Source organism: Halyomorpha halys, unplaced genomic scaffold (assembly GCF_000696795.3).
Source record: "Halyomorpha halys isolate HHAL.00 unplaced genomic scaffold, Hhal_1.1 Scaffold691.1, whole genome shotgun sequence".
Lineage (NCBI taxonomy): Eukaryota > Metazoa > Arthropoda > Insecta > Hemiptera > Pentatomidae > Halyomorpha > Halyomorpha halys.
The window spans coordinates 227,346-251,266 of NW_027113417.1; the positions used below are offsets into that span (position 1 = coordinate 227,346).

The 23,921-nt window shown below is 32.1% G+C and overlaps 3 protein-coding genes across 3 annotated transcripts in view; 1 reads left to right on the forward strand and 2 right to left on the reverse strand.

Annotated features, from left to right (window-relative positions):
* The window catches only part of LOC106685423 (uncharacterized), a 58,121-nt gene extending 57,483 nt beyond the window's left edge, over positions 1 to 638 (reverse strand). The window contains exon 1 of the mRNA XM_067050929.1: positions 543 to 638. Coding sequence (XP_066907030.1) covers positions 543 to 593 — 51 coding nt within the window. The 5' untranslated portion in view covers positions 594 to 638. The remainder of the gene's footprint in view (positions 1 to 542) is intronic.
* LOC106685422 (DNA damage-regulated autophagy modulator protein 2) overlaps positions 1 to 5,600 on the forward strand; it is a 53,003-nt gene extending 47,403 nt beyond the window's left edge. Inside the window, exons 5-7 of the mRNA XM_014428068.3 lie at positions 1,087 to 1,210; positions 3,451 to 3,611; positions 5,253 to 5,600. Of these exons, the coding sequence (XP_014283554.1) occupies positions 1,087 to 1,210; positions 3,451 to 3,611; positions 5,253 to 5,303 (336 nt within the window). The 3' untranslated portion in view covers positions 5,304 to 5,600. The remainder of the gene's footprint in view (positions 1 to 1,086; positions 1,211 to 3,450; positions 3,612 to 5,252) is intronic.
* A 6,855-nt stretch (positions 5,601 to 12,455) lies between these two features.
* The window catches only part of LOC106685406 (uncharacterized), a 13,224-nt gene continuing 1,758 nt past the window's right edge, over positions 12,456 to 23,921 (reverse strand). The window contains exons 2-8 of the mRNA XM_014428045.2: positions 23,272 to 23,566; positions 21,500 to 21,792; positions 19,347 to 19,448; positions 17,396 to 17,533; positions 17,232 to 17,315; positions 16,996 to 17,152; positions 12,456 to 12,810 (exon numbers count right to left, since the gene is read on the reverse strand). Coding sequence (XP_014283531.1) covers positions 12,696 to 12,810; positions 16,996 to 17,152; positions 17,232 to 17,315; positions 17,396 to 17,533; positions 19,347 to 19,448; positions 21,500 to 21,792; positions 23,272 to 23,566 — 1,184 coding nt within the window. The 3' untranslated portion in view covers positions 12,456 to 12,695. The remainder of the gene's footprint in view (positions 12,811 to 16,995; positions 17,153 to 17,231; positions 17,316 to 17,395; positions 17,534 to 19,346; positions 19,449 to 21,499; positions 21,793 to 23,271; positions 23,567 to 23,921) is intronic.

A 23,921-nucleotide genomic window follows, 5' to 3' on the forward strand; every position in this document is an offset into this window, starting at 1 on the left:
GCAAACTTAGGGTGAAGAGGTCGATAATATTGGAGCGTTTTTTGGTTCTTAAGGTTTTGAGGTATAGTCTTCCGATATTGGGATAGAGCAAACTTTACTCGGAATAATAGTGCGAGATATTAGAAAGCCTGGGTAAGCGGAAGATGAATCTTATGAAACAATTCATAAGGTTTTTACTATTTTTTCATACCATTGTTTATTTTTATATAATTTTTAACATTATATGTTGTATTTGTCGCTATTTGAAGTATAAACTAAAACCATTTTTCTTGAAATCTATACGCAGGCAGTTTGTAAGCGGCAAAAAAAAAACAAAAAAAAAAATATAAATATGTATATATATAACAAGAAATATTAAAGATAGGACGAAAAGAAAATCAGGTTTGTCAGGTTTCATCGAAATCTGGGGAAGGAGTGTCATGTATGAGTGATTCGATACAGAATGAACCAGCAATGAATAAATATGGAGATAGCAATGAATTTAAACTTGAGAACAAATAAATATGAATACGTATTAATATATACAAATAACAGTTAATTACCATGAATGTTATGCAATGCCCACATAATCTTCTTGGCCAACGTGGCTGCATGAAGTACACCTTCAACTGAAGGCCAGGCGCTACTTCACTTTATACACCATTACTAAAGGTGGGGGCTTCCTATTCATGCAGCAAAAGGAAAAAAAATCTCTTTTTTTTTTACGTTTTTTACATTAAGCAACAAATTTAATTCCATACATTGCACACCTATATTTTGGAATCGGTTCGTCTATTCCAAAATTCTAAGGGAAGTTGGGAATCAGTGTTTTCATGGTCTAGTATAAATTTCATCCAAGTCCATGTTCTACTATTGCTTTGCAATGCGCAAAAGTATAGTTCTTGACATGCATGTTTCAAATACTTCTCCTCCTTTCGATTTTATTCTCAAACAAATAATTAATTTTATTAAGAACAAAATTTATTGTAAAAATTTAAATTAGATATTTATGTACCTCCATATTCAGTTCCTGAGGAAGATATACATAATGGTTTAAAAAATATAGAAGTACTTTTTTTTCTTCACTCAACCTTCCTTCTTCTACAGACGATCTTCTCCTACTACATGGCCCAGCTCTACGATGGCAAAACGATCTTCATATGCAGGTGCATCCTCTGCAGCTTGTCTACCGTTCTCTTGCTGGCAGCCATCTCAGCTGGGATAGCGCCTGGTTTGTTTCCATTCATCTCACAATTTTATTGTTCACAATTTTATTTTAAAATACGTTTTTTGTCACCAGAAATATATTAGAAATGAGGCGTGAGGGTGCTAAAAAGGATAAATCATTTTATTTTTATTTTTGTAGTTTTTTTTTTTTAATTGTTTCTACATTATTGTTGCGGCAGTGGTGCGTCCTTAACCAATCAAAACGTACCGAAAAAAATCTAATCTAATTTTATATTCAAAGTTATATAGTATAACGAAATTCCTAATAGCAAAAATGCTGCACAATATTTCACCAAATCCATATTTGCTCTAACATAAATTTGGCTGAAAACTTGATCCATTATATCTAAAATTTTACTTCCATAAATACAAAGTTTTTCTACCTTCAGTGCAGTCATAATATTTCTTAAATTCAAAAACGGATAAATCTTAATAGAATATATACGTATAAGTATATATATACTAATAAAACTACAGTATTTTTAACTACAAAAATAAAATAGAAAAAAAAAATATCATAACTGCTAATTAATTTCTAGATCACGAACTAAATTACAATATTTGTACTAAAATAACAAATGAAATTATTTCAAATTTTAATGAACTCACTATGGATAGGAATATACTCTGTACACAGTATACTCTGGTTGAGAAATAAAAAGAATAATATTGCACAGATAGTGAACATTTGGTTTAGTTGCTATGTTGATAGGCAGTCCTTAAGAGCCCAAGAGGAGAGAAAAGGCAGTTATCTCACTCCAATTTTAGATTACTTTAATGAAAACTATGTATAATTAATAGTCAAAATTGATGAGTCTGCCAACTATAGGTAGAGGGAATAAAAAATGGCGGCTGTTTCAAAGCGATAAAAAAAAACTAATTTTTCATTCGGAGCTCTATATTTGCTAAAATATGAGCCCTAATAGAGTTAGTTACGTTAAGTAGTTTTCGAGATATAGCATTTTAAAAAGAAACATCTCATAAAAATGTTGTATGAACTAGAAGATCAATAGTTAGTGAATTTATTTTGAAAAATTTATAACTCAAAAACCATTTGACGTACAGATGTCTATTAGCACTCAAATTAAAGCTAGTTTAATGAGTTATAAAGTATTTTATGGTGTTTATCTTCGTAGGAGTTTTATATTTATTTATATAAATATATTATATAAATTTATATGCATATGTGAATATCATAAAAACTACTACCCCTACAAATATAAATATCATAAACTACTTTATAGTAAGTTAAATTTCCTTTATTTTGAGTGTTGGCAGATATATGTGCGTCTCATGGATCTAGAAATATATTTTTTAGAAAATCCAATATTTTATACGAACAACTAGAAATTAACATTTTGTGAGTTTATTTTGTCAAATACCAAGATAAACATAATTAACTATTTTGTAGCCAATTTAACTAGTTTTAATTTGAGCTCTGGCAGACATCAGTACGTCCAATGGTTTCTAAAATAAAGTTTTTCATATACCAAATTTATTGTTTGAACAACTATAAATCAATTTATTTTAGCAAATATCATGAAAACTACTATTCCTACAAAAGTAAAGGTCATAAACTTCTTTATAGTCCATTAAACTAGCTTTAATGTGAGTGCTAATAGACATCTGTACATCACATTGTTCCTGAGATATAGATTTCTCAAAATAAATTAACTAACTACTAATCTTTCAGTAGATTTTTAAGAAATTTTGCTTTTTAAAAAGCTATATATCGAGAACTATTTGACGTTAATAACTCTATTAGGGCTAATATTTCAGCAAATTTACTCTTCTTTTAATAATGTTCTCTTAGAATTTCTAGTGTTGTTTATAGTTTTTAAGATATAGAGCTAGAATGAAAAACCAATGTTTTTTTTAGGTTTTGAAATAGCCGCCATTTTTTTTATCCCCCTACCTATACTTGGCAGACTCATCAATTTTGACTAGTAATTATAATTGTTTTTATTGAAGTAATCAAAAATTGGGGTGTGATAACTGCCTTTTTTTCTTCCCGGCTCTTGTACTATAGACGTTTGAAGCCAAGCATTTGAAGTTCCACGGTGTCTGCCAGGGCCGCCAACTGAGCCCAGGTCTGGGGCTAAATACTATATATATATATATAGGTAGTAATAGATACTCGTCTAGAATATTATCCTATTTTTTTTCGTTCTCCAGATAGCTTAGTAAAATAATTAATTGTCCCTAAGCTGTTTTTAATATGTAACATTTGACTTTTCTTTGTAGGACCAGACGACTCCTTCCATTGGACTCCGCGAGATCCAGACTATGGTTGGCACTTGGTCAGCACAAGCTCAGAATGGCTGCTAGCTCTGACTCAGAGTCTCATGGTTCTCACTTTTCTGCCTGAGTTTAAGCCTATCACTATCCAGAGGCCAGAAGTACGAGTGAGTATTCCTTTTTCATTGCACTGTTTGCTCGTCAGTAAATTACACTCATTTTAGAATAAAATTTACATAAATTAACTAAAATAGTTTAACATTTATTTGGTATTGAAATGTAGCTCTGAGAAATTAAATGATATAAGATTTAAATGGTAAGTCTGATCCGGAAAAGGAAGAGAAGAGTGTCAATAGGATTAGTCTACGAATCACGGATCAATCAGATATGAAGTAACAGAAGGGCTCAATAATAATAAGCCTTAATGAATTTCGTGTTGGCCTATTCTCATCCCACCTGGCATAATCTCACTCCGTTTCAGGATAATATTAGTGTGTTAAACACTCTTGTGAACAGCCAACTCAAGGATACCTTGAAATCGACTACACAAGTAGCCCATTTCAGGATCATTTGTAGCTAAATAACTCTTTAAATCATCAGATATTTATACAGTGGATTTTTATCGACTTAATATCAGTATAAAATACTTATCTTGTACACAGTTATAGTTTACATGTTTGATATTTATATTTGAATCTGTTATCTGCCTTCTAAAGCCTTTTGAGACAGTACTACTATTTGAAGATTATTAAAAAGGATAAAATTCTTAAAAGTATCGATTAAATTCTTATCAATACCGCCCATTGCCGATGTGATTTTAGGTTTGCGGAAGAACCTGCTGGCAGTAATGTTATAATGTACCCGTTGCCCGTTCAGGACTTTCTTTGTTAGCTCCTACCAGTTATATGGTTCTTGAGTTGTTGCCTTCCAGTTCCCAAGCAGGTTTCTTAAATCGTTTCCAACTCCGTTCTCGCAACGAAGCTTAGATCGGCCAAATCTTGTTGTTCCATATAGACTTAAGAAATTTCTCAGTCAAGATTTTTTTTTAAATTTCTGATTTATCTATTCTCATCACTTACCTTGCCCACCTGAGCCTTTCCAGACGTATCACATAGTGTCTGGTGTATGAAATATGTCTAAATCATTTAAGAGGGAATTTTTATTCATTATTGGTCCTTCTTTTCCACTCTTCCTCAACAGAGATTGGAAAGATAATGAGGAGTTTTACATAGAAAACGTTTTTTCGAATCTTTGCTTCTGGTAAGTACATTGCTCCTAAAATGTCTCTGTAGTCCACAGAAACACCTGTTAAAAGCCGTAAATTTTATAATATCTGCCATCATGTCGGGACCCACATGCACATGACGTCACAGGAAAATATACATTTTCAATTTAATAAATTCTTATTGGGACCGTTTCCCTTCCTGCTCCATTACCATATATTTGACATTATTTTCAAGTTTCAGTCTTTTTGCTGAGCTTTGAAAAGCATCTGAGGTGGCCCTAAGGGATTTTTCAGTTTGCATATTCTGTGTCCTGCTATAAATAGTAGGTACTAGATTATCAATATCCGAGTATCTCACAATTTTCATAAGGAGAGGAGGTATGCAAGGGTATTGTTATAATATCAAATCATTTCCTGATTTCGGCTATTAACCATTAACTTCAAACGTTACTTAATTGTTTATACATTGTTAGGCTGTTTAAATTGCGAATAATACAACACTATATATTGCATTATATTATATACATTCACATATATATCACTTGATATGGAGTGTTTAATAGTGTTGAAATGACTGTTGCAGATCGAAGGTATCAGCCCAGCAGCGGAGGTGCGAGTAGTGACCATCATTTGATCCAACGCCTTCTTTATCAGCCGCTAGTCATCAAGAGTGCCGTTTTAGGCACAGCCTTTATAATGACAATTATTGATAATAGAATGTACAAAGAGTACCGACTGACATTAGATTTAAGTGTAAATATTTGTATATAGCTACATATTAATTAATTTATTTTTGTCATTAGGAACTTTTTAAAATTGTCTTTATCTTATCTCTTTTGTGATATATGTGTTTTATTAAGATGATTCAATAACTCGTTCTACTATTGTGATTTATATACTTTTTTTTAAATATACAATTTTGAGATTTTTATCTTTTAACTTTTCTTATAAGACTCCTACGTAACTTAATGGAATTTTAATTATTTCATCCAATTGAAAACCAATCAGAGATAACTTCCATTGAGCCGCATTTTACTGTATAGAATAAATTATTCACTTATGTTTTTTTTCTTTAGTTTTTTTTCGACATCTGTCCACCACAATCACTCAGGGTCTATTGTATTCCGTCCCTAACTCTGTTCAAAACAGGCCAGACGCCTTTGTAAAGTTAGACATCGTTTACGGATCAATCGTTTTGCAAACCTTAGAATTCACAATACGATTTCGTTCCAAAATGATTCAATCGTGTCTTAGTCAATGCACCTCATCTGCATATAATGTGAACAGCAGTCTCATCATCCTTTCGGCAGAACCTGCAGATTAGTGTCTCTGTTAATCACATGTTACAGGGATATTTATTAAGGCGACAGTGTCCTCTATATCATATGTGGGCAATCCCCGGCCCGCTGTAAGATTTGATCCGGCCCACGAGACATTTTGAAAAACCCAATTAAAAAACAAAATATTACACTACTAACTCATACTCACCGAATCAAGTTAGCGAAGAAGCCGAGTGGCGACGATCATCAAAGAGTGAGGAGGGAAACATCATTTTGCCTATATAAGCGGGTGGATGGCCCGAACTGTAGTTCCCCTCACCTCCGGATATTTTCTAGTAGGAACATATAGAATGGACAACTCCGTAGTTTATCGAACGAAAAGTAAACAAAAATGACGTCTGGTGGAAAGAAACGAAAAGTAGGTGCAGAGGGACACCAGTTTCAAGAAAAATGGACTGAAGAATTCTTTTTTATCTTGCACTGTATAATGATTCCATTTCGGTGATGAATGAATTCAATTTAAAGAACCATTACTCAACTAAGCATCCTATTCTGCACTCACTGATAGGAAAAATAAGAAAAGACAAAATCCAGAAGTTTACCGCAAATTTGGAAAAACTGGAGCAAATGTTTATAAACAAAGATCACGACATTATAATGTTGTGAAAGGTAGTTTTATAGTTATTTCAAAATTGGCAAAGTCATTAAAACCATTTGCTGAAGGAAAATTTATCAAGGAGTGTATGTTAGAGGTTTTCAGTGTTTTGTCAATTAATCAAGAAAAATGAATTAGAAAAAATCAGTTTGTCAAGACGACCTGTTGTCCGACGTATAGAAATAAAAAAAGAAGCTAATGATATAAAAACAACATTAACTGACTTATGACTGGTTTTGAATCATTTTCCATAGCATCAGACGAGAGCATAGATTTGTCCGAAACAACACAACTAGCTATTCGAGGTGTTGATTGTTGAACGCGAGGGTGGTGGACACAAATACAATATTTTACTGTTTTATTTGTTACGGTTAAATAACATAAAACGGTATTACTGTAGTGAGAATATAAAACACATCAAGCTTGATGGTAGCCTATCACTGACTGTTATAAACGGTGCAATCGATATATTCACAGTTTGCCACATAGCAATACGTATAAAATAAAAAAGGAATTTTTACATCTCATTTTAACATTGATAAAGAGTTCAATGTTACTGAGGAATTGCTTGCTTTACAGCCGCTAAAAGGAACCAAAACTACAGGAGAAGACATTTTTAATGAAGTTCAAAAGGTATTCACTAGTTTTGGCTTGCCATGGTCAATATTAGTTGGTATATGCACAGATGGTGCACCTTCTATGGCCGTCTTACATAAAGGTTTCATCGGAATTTTGGATGAAAAAGCAACTGAATTAAATGTGCAAAATATGCATTAAATTGAACTGCAATTAACTGTGATTAAACTGACAAACTGAAATTAAATGTGCAATTAAAATGCAAAATTTGATAGTCTTTAATTGCATTATCCACCAACGCTACTTGTGTTCTAATTCTATCCGACTCCGGAACGTTATGAATGTGGTAGTAAAAACCATGAGTTTTATTCGATCTCGGGGGCTTAACCATCGTCAGTTCAAGGTGTTTTTGGATGAAATATCAGCCGAATATGACGGCGTAACATTTATTGTGAAGTCAGATGGCTAACCAAAGGGAAAAGGCTTTAGGAGCTTAGAAATGAGATAGCAAATTTTATGCAAATAAAGGATAAACCACTATCTGAATTGGGTGACCCAACATGGATACGTGACAGCATTTCTGGTCGACCTTACAGGGTATTTGAATGATTTAAATTTGAAACTTCAAAAACAAGGACAGTTAACAGTAAATGATTTGTACAGCCATTTGAAAGCGTTTTAGGACAAAATCCGCTTGTGGGAGGCACAGATGCTGTCTGATAAAAGTTACCAAGTTACGCTCTCTGTGTATGCAAATATTGCTTATGCTCAATATGGTGAAGAACTCAAGTTACTGTCGGAGCAATTTTCGAACAAATTTAGCGATTTCAAAAACATGGAAAACTGTTTCAATTTATTTGCTACTTCAACAAAAAGTAATGTACAAAATGCTCCAATACACTCGCAAATGAAGTCGATCGACATTCAAGAAACCTCACTCCTAAAATCAAGATTTGAAGACATGGAGTTGTGCGATTTCTAAAATAAATACCTCGAAAAAGACCATTTTCCGCAGGCTTTAGGAGCCTCCTGGTTTTCCTCTTGTATAGCCTGTCCTTGCTAATTTGCTTTAAAGCGTATCTTATTTGCGTGGGACTGACACCATGTATGGGATCAGATGTAAAGGTATTTACACCATTCTCAGATTCCGTTAGTGGCTTCGTAAGGGTCCTTTCAACATGGTATTGGTACTTCAATTTGCAGTCGAGGGTAACTCCAAGATATTTAACCTCACTTCATAAATCAATCAGATTACCGCCCAGTCGTGGTTGCCCCATTACAGTATTCCGTCTGTTAGTGAAGACACAAACACTGACATTTTGAGAATTTAAGCCAAGACAACGTTTTTAACACCATTCATTCAGAAGATCCACGGAATTCGATGGTATCAACCTCTAAGCACAACAAGAGATGAGATAATCACCCACAGGTTTCACAGGATTTGCCTACTTGTTAAACAAATTTCGCGCCATGTAGCGGCCTCTCATCTAACGAAGTATCCTTAATATGTCTTTAAATAACTTCAAACTTTTCAAGAACCTTTGCCAAAAAAGATATTAGACCTAGAAGCCCCGGGGTTGTCATAAGACACCTCCCCCGGTTTAGGTACGCAGTACACCTTTACACTTTTCAACTATTCGGTACGTGGCTGAATGCCAAACTACTTCTAAGTAAAACTAAAAGCTATGGTTTTAGTACCCGAAGGTCCTTTTGTTATAGGGTCGAGAAAAACCAATAAAACTGGCTGATTAAGAAGGCGCAAAAGATTTTATCGCCCATTTGACCACACCAGAATTAATAATCAGTCGGGCAGTACCGATACGATTTCATTCCTGATTGTCGAAAAATAAATGCATCCTCAATGTTTCATTGTTTGTTGGGGATTTAAAATAATTTTGGAAGATGAAGCTGGTCAAGCAGTGAATGTTCGACATCCTGACACACAGTTCTTTCTGCCTCAATAGGATGATGTTGATGTGGACGACATATGGTTTCAACAATAAGGTACCTGCTTAAGAAACAATGCAATTACTGCATGAAACATTTCCTGCCAGTATGATTTCTTGTTTTGTGATAAGAATTATCCACTTCCCCTCCCCCCCCCCTGTATCACATGATTTAACACCATTTAATTTCTGAGGTTATTTGAGTTCAAAGGTCTATTTCAATAAGCCCAAAAGCACGCAGCATGAAAGGAGACAGAATCAACAAATTTAGCCTCATTTATGCAAAATGGTTATCGGATATTTCAACTAAAGACATGAAGGCCATTTGTCATGTGTTGTTCCATACATCCTTTGTATTCCATACAACCTTATCCTTTGTACTAAACTATTTAATAAAAAAATAACAATTTAAAAAAAAAAAAATCTGTTTTTATTCAGTTTAAATCTTGTCTTAGTTATGGGACACCCTTCATAAACTGAAAGCACTTTCAATGACTTTTTATGATATTTTATGAATCATAAAATTGTTCCTAAAATGCAATATTTCTCTCTTACACCATATTATAATTTTGCTCCCTCAGATAAGGAAAAGGTGTTGTGGAAAGTAGGGAGGGTTTTATAAATAAAGACAAGGAGAGTGTGTTTTCATAAACAGATGCCAGGACAGACTATTCTAGAGCAAAGCAGCATGCCTGTTGCTTTGTTCTCAGCAGTATCATAGTGCCGCCATTTACCATTTTATTTACAAATCAAAATAATAAAACTTATTTTCTATAACAAAAGGGATTATTGTGCTCCACTTGAACCATTTTATCCTTTAATTATTTGTCGTCAATGAATAACCTTCCAAAATACACTAGCATTGTATGAAGTGTTGGAATCACAATTGAAAATTCAACCAATTTTTCATTTCACAATTGAAAAGCACAAGGCTAATCATATACAGGGGCTGATCAATCACTAGTTATTATTTAAACTAAACATTTAAAAAAATTAATAAATTTGAATTTTCTAAGTATTTCCTTTATATATACATTTTCTCTTTGACATCTACTGTACCTATCCTATATAGTATCCTCTCATAGTCATTGAGATAAAAATTAAAAAGAAAATTTGAAATTTCTGGAGTGAAATATACAATCTAGGTTGTAAGATTATGACAGGTCATTTTAGGAATGAGAAAAAAAATATATATATACAATTTGATTATATCTCCAGGATTAACCTCAGTAAAACCTCATAGCTAACATCCTACGATATGTCACCAAAGCAGAAAGTAGAATGGAGCCTCCCTGGATAGGAGTGAATTTAAGCTTGGAAATTTAGTCAAATTGATCAATAGGAAATGTTTAAAAAGTAGCAAAAAAATCAAGTATCATATAATCTTCATATCCCTTAGTGAATTTTCTCAATCTATAGCTCAATATGAATTTTGACTATATCAAGACATGCCAGAGAGTAAAGGTTTAAGAAATAATATTTGACTGTATGTGCTATGTGAGAAGCAGAATATTATTTATTATACTTTGCCTTTCACTTTTTATTCAAGAAAACTGCCAAACTATTTACTGTTCTAGATGAATATCTAGTGAATGATAGTGTATAAAAAAATTCCCATGACCAAACCACTCACCCATTTAACACAGGATGGTATTGAGTGGCCAAGTTAACAGTGTGATACCCTAGGTAAGATGAGATTCTCTTTCTGTGGGCTTTGGAGAACTTAGAGAAAAAAAAATTAAAGGAATGAATAAGAGGGATTGTGAAATGATTTTACAGTGCTCTGTATTGTACCGACAGACTTTTTTTGTATATAGAGTCATTCATGAACAAAGGATGATATAGTATAATCCATCGTATTTCAAAACTAGGGACAAATTTAGATTAGGTCTGATACATTTTTGGAATATGTGAAATCTTAAATTGTGTACAGTGCAATATGTATAACATTAGCAATGCAGAAATGCTATTCAAATTCAATTTGTATTTGAATGTGCTTAATTTCATAGTTCTAAACATATTTTGTAAACTTATAAAAAAAAAAATTGTAGATGCAGTGGTTTTTTTACCTTTGTTACTCTGAACTTCACCTTTATTTTGAAAACACCCATATAACATTTATTTCCAGTTTTATTATTGTTTTCTGATAGGTATACTTATGTTGTAGTAATTATGTATAAGATTTTATATTTTATTTAATTCCATATGTACATACTCTATTAAGGAAAGAAAAGCTGGTTTATCTAGAGGTTTTCAGTCTAACCATACCACAAACTTACAATATAAGTTATTAATCTATTGATGCCACAAAGGTTTGATATTTGTTTCAATGGTTCGTTATAAAGGCATATGTTGATTTGAAAAGAAAGGCAAGAACCAAACCCTCCAGTATTTTTTTTTTACTCAATTGTATGAGCAATTTAAAGTGGTAAATTGAACTTAAGTGCTTTTTTTTGGACATAGATCTGATATCTATATAAAATGATCAGAGAAACACTAGGAGGATTCTGCTAATAGAAGTCTATAATGAACTCTTTAGGGTGGCTAATCAAGTAATTATTTGAAAAAGACTATAAAAATCGATTAAATTCGTTAACTAGTCTTAGAATACTTCAACTCATGGCACATCACTATTATAAATATAATATATACGATACAGTAGTATAATTGCTACAATAAATATTCAAATTCAGGGAAATAGAAGAAGAAACTAGGAGCATGCAGAAGTCTAAAGTAAGGAAACAATGAGATTTCAAATGCAAAGATGAGTGGAGGCTTCATATATTAAAGAGATAGTCTGAAAATGTAAGGCAGAAAAGCTTAATGTCTGATTTAGAGAGATAAGAGTTCTGATTGAGCAATTGAAAGCAGGGGTATCAAAATTTTAAGGAATAATGAAGGATAAGGAATGTATTTTTTTCTTGAACTCATTCATGTTAAAGTGTGATATAAAAATTCATTTTTTATCATATACAAGTTGCTCTGTGGCAAACTATGAATATATCAATTGTATCACTAGCCGTTGATGAGTCCTTTGTTTGGCTACTTGTTGTAAATTCTTTGTTGAGACCACTTTGAATCTAGTGTTCTTTGTTCTCAATAAATTTTGAATGTTTTATTGTTATATACACCATAGCAAATATAACAGTAAAAACATTTTGTTTGTGTCCACCTGCTCAACAGTTTATTGTCAGCGTTGATTTCCATGGTACGCTGACTAAGTGAAAATGTATGTTTGAAATAGAAAATTAATCAAAAAGAAGATGGTTCAATGAGTCTAGGGTGTGTTACTGAAATTTCAACCGTTTTGGAAATGAATCCAAAATAAATTCCATAAAGTTGACAAATTTATTCTATACAAATTTCTTTAAAAATAGAAAATTTTTATCAAAATTTCTATAACTATTGTAACCAACATTAATGTATTATAAAATTATTTACTGTTTTTACTATATTATAAACTTAATAAAGAATATAATTGGAAATTATAATTGCTCATTCATTTGAAATAAAATACATTTTAAGTATGACACACAGTTGGAGAATACATAAGTTAATTTAAATGTAGCTCATAACCTAGCCACACTGCTCCTAGGATTAGTTGAATCTGTGAAATCTTCATCTTGACTTGTATGATTTTCTTCGTCCATCACTTCTTGAGGAGTGTAGATAAAGTATCCAATACTGAAAATAAAGCAATAAGAATAATTATTGTTTTTTGTTTAACATTTTCGATTAAAGAAAATATATAAATTAAAAAAAAAATAATGGAGGAAGCCAACAAGGAATGTAGTTGATGCTTGATCAGATTAATAAAATGAAAACCTATCAAACATTTTAAAATAAAATATATATACGAATTAATCTTACTGATTCCTGTATATTAGAGCATTGATATGGATTTAATATAAAGATATATTGTAAGAATATAAATTTTATTTTATATGTGCTTTAGCCCTAATTTAGACCTACAAAATGAGGTATAATGTCAGATACCAATAAATAATAAACTATTATCAAATCCCCTCCAAAGAATAACGTTCCAAAAAAATAAAAAAATATGAAGTCATTCTACTGACTATCATTTTCTTGTTAGAAACTAATGTCAATTCCCATAGATGCATAATTATGCTTTAATTCGTAAGACATCTAAAGATTAAAATATATTTATTTTGACAAGTTATTTTGGTCCTTCAGTCAAAACATGTATTTTTAGATCCTTTAGCAATATCTCAATACACAGCTATGATATGATTGAGTTTTCATTCCATTTTTATTCCACTAAGAAGAATAAATATTTTCTCTAACCTGAAAACTATAAATTTTAAATTTGGGGTTAGTTTCAATTGTGTTGTTAATATTGGTAAACCATTTCTTATTTTCTTATTAACTAAGAAAAGGATTGTAAATAAATTGTTATAGGTAATTTTGAATTACATTTTGGAGTACTGAATAATATTGTTGGTGACTCCTAATTCTGTAAATAAACTTTTGCTTAAGCATTCAATTAACTCCTATTAATTTACAATAATATAAACTAATTAACTGTTGTCATAATGACTGAGAGAAACCTATTGATCCACATAATTAAAAAAGAGGAGGATAAGTATGAATTTGAAGCTTGGTAACGTAGAAGCATATCATAAATAAGAGAATTACAGAGGAAAGAATTTAAAAAAAAAATTAAATGAAGAAAGTGTAGAGTGCTGCCAAAGGGTAGTTTCTCTACATGCTTGTAACACTCCATTTTAACTGGGATCAAATTTACTAAATGTATTGTTGTAAATAGCAATAAATAAAAAAAAAAATGAAGATGAAAATTTGCATTAATGAGTATAACCTCCAAGAACTGGCAAAAAAATATTGGTGTAACTTATGTTTTTGGATAGGCAAAGACACACTTTGTCTGTATATGAATTATCATTAAGAGAAATTGATTTTTTAATAGAGATATTTAATGGTAAATAAGAATCCTCAAATTAGAAGGATCTGTTTTAATATTTAAACATCTGTGTAATATTCTAGATTAAAATTATTGGATGGTAATACTAAAGTAGAGGCTTCAGGATTATTTTTAGATGAGAATACGAAGGAATGATACAGTTCTGATTTAATTAAGCTGAAACACTCAGAAAAATTACAATTTTGGAAAAAAAATGGTGTTCATATATTTTTAAAACATTGAATTATATTAAATTTTTGTATTTTTCATTGCTTATGTGGTTAAAAAGAAAAAGTTAATACTTGAGGCTAATGAGAATATTTCGGAATTAGTTAAGTAGGATTGAGGCACTTGTTCGTAAAACATGGTAACTGAAGAAATGAAAACTTTTGAAACTATTAAAATGTTTTTTAATTACAATGATTTACCTCCAAACATAAGTCCCTTATGATAACTTGATTATTTTTAGTGAATTATTTTAGATAAATGATAACTTAAGATTATTATTTTAAAATTAAAAATTTCCTAAACTTTTTGCAAAATTCTATAAAATAACTAAAGAGACCGGTGATGTCAAAAACTTCAAGTCATAGTAAAGATTAGATATCATGTATTACGACTAAGCACCTATTTTAAATTTTACAGGAAGAGGATAATGGAGACAACATGCAAGGAGTTGAGATGGACCAAGAAAATAAAAAATAGTGGGCTAAAAAAATTCACATCTGGTCCATTAACTAAATTTAAAGTTATTTTAGTTGAACACAAATCAGTGAAAGCTATCTACAATAATGGATTGATGTACTCAATTTGTGAGAAACTTGTGAAGTTATTAAAATCAAAAATAGGAATAATAAAAAATCCAAAAGTGATGTGCCCTTTTGCAAATCTGCATTTAATAATAATAATAGGCTAGATATAACATAAATCTAATACAGATAATAATGGTATAGATTATAAAGAATAATGACTTTAATTATAATATATTTTGAGGATCAAATGAATAAAAACGCTTAAATAATACAGAGATGAAAATTTAAAATAAATAGTAAAATCATTCAGATAGGTCATGAATTTAACATAAATTATAATCAAGAAATTAAGAAAAAGGAGCGTTCAGTTCACGAAATTTCAAATCATAATTTAAATATTGAGAGTTTTCAAATTAATTTAAACTTTTTAACATAAAATAAACAGTTGAAAATTTTTAAATTGATTATGAAGTATCAGTTATGTTTTGTTAAAAAATAATTTGATGTTTTGTTTGAAATAAATATTAAAGAATACAGATGCTCATTTCAAGATCAAGAGAAAACGGACCCTCAAGTTTTCAAATTATTGGAGAATGGTTCGATAGAAGTTCACATTTGGCATCACCAGTAATATTAATGTTTAAAAAATAGGATGGATGGAGGATCATGCATGGATTTTCAAGAGTTGAACAAAAATTTTATATCAGAAACACAAACATTTTTAATAATAGAATATTTCGATACTGATAACTGTAGTAATTTATGAACTCAACTTTTTGGTTCATATCAGTTAAAATGAAAGACCATAGGAAAACTCCACTTATAAACCAAAAAGGATATTGCAGTCCAGGAAATAAGGCACCTTAAAACATTAAAGATAAGGTAGTTCTGATTTTTGGTATATTGTTTGGGCTTGGATTGATGATAAATTGTAATCTTAGCAAATGAGCAGAAGTTTATATTTTTAGAAAAAAAAAACACCATAATTTATGTTACTTTGAAATAATGGAGAGAAACTAAATGGGAAGACAAACTTTTAACTAATTTAGAATAAATATTATAAAATGGGGAGGGGAAAGATATTGAATTAGGCCAATTGGAGGAAATTTGTAAATAGATTTAAGTTTTCATAATATTTAATGCATTTTCTAGAGAGGAATATTTAGAAAAAACAACAAAATAAAATGGGATAGATTAGTGAAAGTAAAAAATAAATTTAATTGTTTCCATTTTTTAAATTTGTATTACCTTAAGGAAATGCTCTTTGACAACTCCTTGATGCACAGACACTAACATAGTTATCGATTTATTAAAATTTATTTATTAAAAATAGTCTGTGTCTAGGGAGTCTACTTATCAGACTTTCAGAAAAATCAGTATAACTTAAGGTCAGTTTTACCCCTCAAAAAAAAAAAAAACATTGAAAATAAACTATCATTATCAAAGAAAATACAAGTTGAACTTTTCAATAACATTTTTGGAAATCTCGAATTTTGGCAGATTCTGTTATAATTTTGTTTACTTTTTATTATAACTTGAAGCTTAAATAATCCTGACCATTCAAGAGGCTCATTTGAGGGCCTTTTAGTTCATCATCCGCCTTTTAGTTTTTTTTTTTTTTTTTTTTTTTTTTTTTTATCCCTCATGAAAAATAATAAAATAAAAAAATACATACATATACAAGGATTATGAAATATGTATACTATTGACATTTTCCCTTAGATTGCCTTGTGGCATTATAAGGGGAGTTTAGGGTCTAATGAAGGTTGTTTAAGGAGAGGCTAAAGCCAGTGGATTTATGGAATGGGAAAATACCATTCCATTGTTAAATGTACTGCCTTTTGAATCATTATTGGACCAATATATATTAATTTGATTTCAACAATTTTTCTATAACGATTTCAAGTAATGAAAGTAAGTGGACACCCTAGATGGTTTGATTTTATTGATTTACTAACTCAGTGAAACCTATTGATGAGGAATTTTAAGGGAAACCTCTATTTGTAGAGCAATTTTAAATGTATGGTACTGTTCTAGAAGAAAACAGTGTTTTTGAAACATCTTCTTAAGTAACCCATCAAATAGCGGATGCAGGCAATGGAAATTACCCAAACATGTTTATAAATATTTAATGCATTTAGCAATATTTTTTCTTATTCTATACATTATACATACCTTAGTAAAACGAATATAATCAAGTTGAAACCGGCACTGACGCAAAAGATAGCTCCAGGCCAAGTCTGGTGGTATTGAGAGAATATGTACTTGTAAAGATAATTCGCAGCGAAAGGAAAGCCGATACTCGCTATTGATCCGAATCCGAGGAACAGACCTAGAATAAAAATAACTGGTTACTTATACCATTATAACTGTTGCCATTTTACTTGTTAATTTATGCCATAATTCAGAACCTAAATCCTCGTTCCTGACGCACGAGCTGAGAATGAATTGAGGAATAGCTAAGGTGACATATTTCACTAGATCCAACAGCGTGACTGAAAAACAAAAATATCTAATTATACCAATTTGTAGAGCACATTATATACTCATTGTTATTTATCTATTTGTTGCTCACCTAAATACAGTCCCAAAACTGTATTAACAAACGCCAACGCTAAAGAAGACACCGAAGTCAGCAGGGAACAAGACATGCCGATATTGAAGCCACGCCAGTTTAGAAATCTTCTGAGTAACATTGGTACTACGATAGCCCCTGAAATAACAGTAAATATTATAAATAAAAAAAAAAATACTCCGCCAATGGAAGTAGTTTTACAAGAGCCGTTGGCAGTTCCAAACCTGGATAAAGAAGGAAGGTTGGTTCATGGCCTAACTCTTCATGAATTGTAAAAAGAAATATTGTCACGAACACTGGACGGAGCCTCGGATGTAGGACTTATTACGACCAATGCCATGGACCCTCGAAACGGACACACATATTTATAGCAGGGAATGTACAGACGTTATACTGAGCAGAACTCTCATGGAGCTTACTGACAGCACAGAAGGGCTGTCAAGATACCTTGGCTAGTCCAGAGATGAGATGGACTGGTGAAGGACACATAAAAGGAAAATATTTCCCAACGTTATCCAGTGGAAATGAGAACATACATGATTTGGAATAGCATTAATGGTTTCGAATACAATAAAATCCGCAGTCCTAGATTTCAAACCAATTAACCAAAGGTTATGCAAACTAGGCATTAGGAATTCCTTCAGAAATATTAGTCTATAATGTAATTATATGATAGGAAGAGTTGATCGATACTGTAAAAATAGTGTATGGAGCAAAGATGTGCTACTCTTGTAATTACAATTTTGATAATGAATGTGAAAAGGCATTTTAGAAACGTAATGAAAAAATATTAACTTGGATTAATAGGTAGACAAGTTTATTAGTTTCAAAGATTATAATGTGGTAAGAATGGATGCAAAGAAGTTGGTTAGAAGCAAGAAGAGAAATGCATTATGGAAGAAAATTGAAGAGGTTGAACTTCAGAAACAATAATGTATCTTGTTAATTTTATAAGATGGTGAATAACTTCAAGAGTAGACCTTCCAGGAGAGGAAACATGACAAAAAACGAATTTGGTAATATTCTGATTCTGGAGAACGAAAATGGTGGAGCCAAAATTTCGATAACTTGCTGAGCCCCAGAGGATCCAGGAAGACAAAGTATGAATACCAGTGGACACTAATGACTTGGAATCCATTCTACCTGTTATAGGAAAAATTGAAGCCATCTTAAGTCAACTAAAAAACAAGTCTCCAGGTAATTAATGATCGACTCTCTGCAGAATCGTCAAAAGCAGGGCTCCAAGAAGTTTCCAGGAAACTGCAGTGAGTGATAAATTTTAAATTGGGAAGAGGAGACCTTACCTTATGAATGGAATAAGGCCTTCATAGTGCCATTGCACAAGAAGAAAGGAGAATCAGCAATATGCAACAACTATATAGGGATTAGATTATTTTTAATATTGCATACAAAAAGTTTCTCCATAACATTCTGCCACATGCTCATTCCAGAGAGAATAACACTTTATTAAAAATGTTGTGGGGCACAACTTCATTGGTCTCAATCATATACAGAGTTATGGTAGCAATTCCTGCTGAATCTACACCTCCAAGCCACCTCCCTCCACAGCTCCTATATATACCCCCATAAATCCCAAGCTTGTTAGATCTGTACCAGTGATAGCACACAATAAAATTCAAAGACTAAAATGGCTAGACCATGCTATGCGAATGAGCGTGGATAGAATGGGAACTAGACCGTACAAGAATGTACCAGAGGATGAGCGTCCATGCGGTAGGCCAACGGGTCGATGGAGGTATGGGTTGGGCAACGTTAAGATGGAAATATTCGGCAACTAAGATTTCTGTAACCCATACAGGTAACAAAGAAATATGGTAACCGATCAGGCCAAGGGTAGCTTCATGCGCCTATTTTGCCGATACAAGAAAAAGATAACAAATATTTAAATAGAGAAATATTTAATGTTGTACTCGTATAATGCCATCCATACCTACGATGCAGATCACAGTGTGGTAGGTTACGTACATAGTCGACTCGTTAACCGTGAAGCCGAATGCTTGCTGTGTGAAGTAAACTGTTACACTGCCTTCGGCTGCAAAAAATAAAATAAAAATAAAAATGTATTAATGCTTATTAAGTTATTTGAGAATAATTCTAATCATTAATTAAATTAGTTATTAATATTAATTGTTTATTTTATTGTAATTCTTTTTGTAAGAGTTCTCTCCGAGGTTCATTAAAGTTTTCAAAACGGAAGAGTTACTACATCGAAATTTATTTCTAAAGTCAGCTAGCACAGAGCGGTGGTAAGCTTGAATGTGGATCGATGAAGCCAGTGTGCTGTATCAACATTTGAAGAGACAATAGGAACAATGGTGGTAGTTGCAAAAAATTTAAATAGAGAAAATTGAAGAGTAATGTTTTAATCTTAATTACATAATAAAATTTCACGATTTGATCGATATAAAAAAATCTTTTAAGATTTGGAAATAAAACATTCATTTCTACAAAAACTGGCCAAAATGTTTGCTGAAAAAAAAAAAAAATGGAAACTAGCTCACCATTCCTCAAGAAGTCACTACAATTTCAATTTTTGCAAAAGGTTTACTAAAATCATTCTTGCTGTGTCCTTATTAGTTCATTTTTAGTAATTGTGTAATTGGGAGTGAACAGTAGTTTTTTACTGCTTATTAATATATGAGGGTGATCCCACAAGTAAGGTATCCATTTTTTTTTAAGTTATCCATATTTACGTTTTTAACTGAATGACCTTTGATATAAGTTAGGTCTTATTCTCTCTGAAGAGATTAAATGCCGAATTTTTACGTAATCTCTCTCCAAAGTACCTTTAATTTTATTCAAAATAAATTATATGTTTCTTTTGTTTGGAATAAAAATTAAATATCAGAAGAATTTGAAAAAAAACCTTGAACGAATAATCTCTACCGATCACATACAAGGCTTCGTTAGTATTTGCTAAACTGTTGTATTATTGAGAAGAACAAATAAGATGTTAGTTATTCCCACCTCGAGAAACCATAAAATACGAATATTTATAGCAATAGAATTTTTGTTATAAAAGAAATGTCCAAAAATTTCTTAGGGCCTTAAAGGAAAAATTATTAAATACCTTTTTTATGGATAGTCGTAGTAAACAATGGATAAATATAAAATGCGAAAAAAATTGATAATTAAGAATTTTCCTATTTTCATGTTAACTGTCAGATTTTTAATTCAATTAACTATTTATGAAATATATTTTCATGCTGAATAATAAATAAATAGTTCTTTTAAGACATACAAAACTAATTTCTTGAATAGTTCTAGATTTTTGACTTTCAAATTGGAGATGAATTGCTTTCTGGCGAAATGTTCCCTCCTAGATATTGATAGTGAATTATATAGGAGGTATCACAGCAAAGTGTATCATTCAGGCAAATACCTATATACCTGTTAGGACCGCAATGAACGTGGAATATTATTCATAGAACCACACAATACTTCCAATTAGTCACCTAGTGAGAAAATCTGTCAGAAAAGCGGTTCAACTCCATCGAGGAGGTGGAAAATAAGGTTCACCGCGTTATCGAGGACGTGGCGGGAACTGGTATGCCACGAGCATACAAAAGCTGTCACAGATTCTTTAAAAACCCATCGATCAATATGGGTATTATGAAGAAAAATAGTTGAATATCTTGAACATTCAAATTGATGAAAACATTTTTGAAAATTAACGGAATACATATTTCTAGAGAAAAATGATAATTTTTTGGAATTATCCTAGTAAAATATTTTATTTCTCAATCGATTAATAGAGGTGCCTAAAATGGACAAACCAAAATACCTCAATATATAAGAAGATGGTCAGGGTTGCGGTCAAAAGAGAAACAAAAATAGTTTACATAGTGTTTCTCTTTTGATCGCAATCCTGATCATCTTCTTATATATCAATTTTTTCGGTCAACTATATATACATATATACAAAATACCTTAAGTTTATTCTTTACAATTCTGAGTTTGAAAGAATCTGGATTTCATTTACATTAATAATGAAACAATGTGATAGCAGGTGCATGTGTTTTAAGTATTTTTACATTACATTATTGAGTAAGATTCGCACTGAGTAATATTTTAATACGTTACCGGATAAGTAAGTGTTAATTAGGGCGTGGCTGAACAGCATCAGCCATATGACGCCTATGTTGGTCCTCGACTTGAAGAGCTCACGAAGGCGTCCGAATGTCTCGCTCACTCTTCGCCTTTTGTCATCGGAGCTCCGCTCTTTTACAAAGTAGAAGAGTAGGATCAAAGCGGTTCCTTGTATAGCTATTGGGATAAAGAAGAACCACTCGAAGCCAACCTTGTTGAGGATTATGCCACTGACGCTGTCTGCCGTGATGGTCGCGAGAGCGATGGACACTAAGTAGACTTGCAACCTTGAGGAGAAATGAGACACATTTTTAAAGCTTAAAGTATTAAGTATGTGTATTTTAAATTATAAACTTTTAACTTTACTGTAATGAAATTTTACGTTGACATACCCTTTTATTACAAATATGAAGAATTGGTAACGCTGATTCATCCATGACTTGCAGTCTTTTTTTTTCCCTTTTGTCGGCCAAGACTCCCAAAACTCTCCTATACTGCCTTTTGACATACGGGGGAAGGGAGTGTATCTACAGGTGACTAACCTATTTTAACCATGGTCGGGAGTAAAGTTTTTCATTTTGTGGGACCGCCATTCAATGAAAAAGTCAAGTCGCCGTGGTCGCCTATTGACTCCAGCTTATAAAAGTTTAAAATTTTATATCCTGTTTTTATTGCATCTTTTGTGAGCATGTATTCAAAAGTAATATTAAGCCGTAATGCGGTCGTCGGACATTAAGTCGGTCATAAATACGATAGCGAATTCAGAAATAAAGTCGATTTTCTCAAGTCACGCGACGGAGAGACTCAATCTGGCCCGGCAGGGGTCTTCTAGACTCTGCCACTTGCTCACCTAGCTTGGCAGGAGTCTTCTAGACTCTGCCATTTGCTCACCTAGCTTGGCAGGAGTCTTCTAGACTCTACCACTTCACCGCTCACCTCGCAGCAGAGCTGCAAGCCTCTAGCTGAAGGTATATAAGCCATCATCCGCCCGACTTTGCTATATGGTGTACCGCGAAACGAGGATAAAACAGCTGCAAAGTTTCCAGAATTTCCTCCTTTGGGAAATAGTGAGAGGAGCTTCACGCTAGAGAGCCAGGAACAGGGTTATACGTGTAAGAGCTCCAGCTCCCTTTTGTACCGTTGTTCATAGGCCGTGGGCACATTCACAAGTTCAAGTTCTGGGAGAGTGCAGAGGATTCAGCGGACTCAGACCACTCCCTTATAATGCCATGTGGCATCTATATTAAGATTTAGGTTTGAACAATAAGTCTTTCATATACTGTAAATAAAAAATTAGAAGGTAGGAAAAAAAGAAATAACATCGTCGAAAACCTTATAACGACACTTATACTCAGGAATTCTGCTTAACTAATAGTTAATTAGTAATGCTAGATATCAAATTATAACAAAACGAACTTAGAAAATCAAATAAATATCATAAAATCATCAACCCCGTTTCCAAAAATAAGAAATTATTTATATTATTCAATATCAATAATAAATAAATATTGGTAATTTTTTTTTTATTAATTTAATATTAGTTAAAGTTAACTCTGATAATAGGTTATTTAATAAACAAAAAAGGCATATGAATGTTAAAAATCAGCTTAAATATTTTTAAATAATTAAAGGAATAAAATATAATGTATATAAATTATTGAAGTCTGATTTTGTTATACTCAAAATGGAAAATGCTTCGATTGATTGGAAAAGTTAATAACTGTTATCGTAATTAAGGCTGATCGTTGCCGTTATACTTGACTCACTTGACTATCCTTTCCTTTGGAGTAGTATTACTGATTACCATGCAGTTGGCACCCAGTTGCAGAATGGTTTGTCCAAAGAAACCTCCGACAGCTGCCTCGATCATTGTCGAGATCCATGCCGACGAAGACCAGCTCAAGGAGGCGAAGATGAAAACGGCTGCAGCCACAGCTTCTGCAGCCACGCCGATGTAAAGCAGAGGACTGCTTTGACCTCTCGTGTCCCTCCAAGCCCCGAAGAGCCCGACCGATACACTTGCGCAGACTGACCGCACGATGTTCCTCGTCGTCGCTATCTCTGCAACATCGCAAAATATTACATGTTAATAATTAGGAGAGGAACAAATCAACATAAATGTCTTTGTAGTAAGAAAAATAAAGACTTTGGAGTAAAACAGGCGATGTTACATCTTTAAAAAGATTCAGTTATTTACGGACAAATACAAAAAATAGAAGAAAAACATTACATTCCTACGAGGTCAAGAATGTGAGAAAAAGATCAATACCTGTTAAAGATACGTTCGAAAAGTACCTACAAACGGGGATAAAAGTTTATGTTCATGTGGAAGTGGGAAAAAACTGCGTTGTTAAAAAATTAATGAACTTTCAACCGTAGAGGCTTAGAAATTAACAATAATTGATGTTGATTAAAA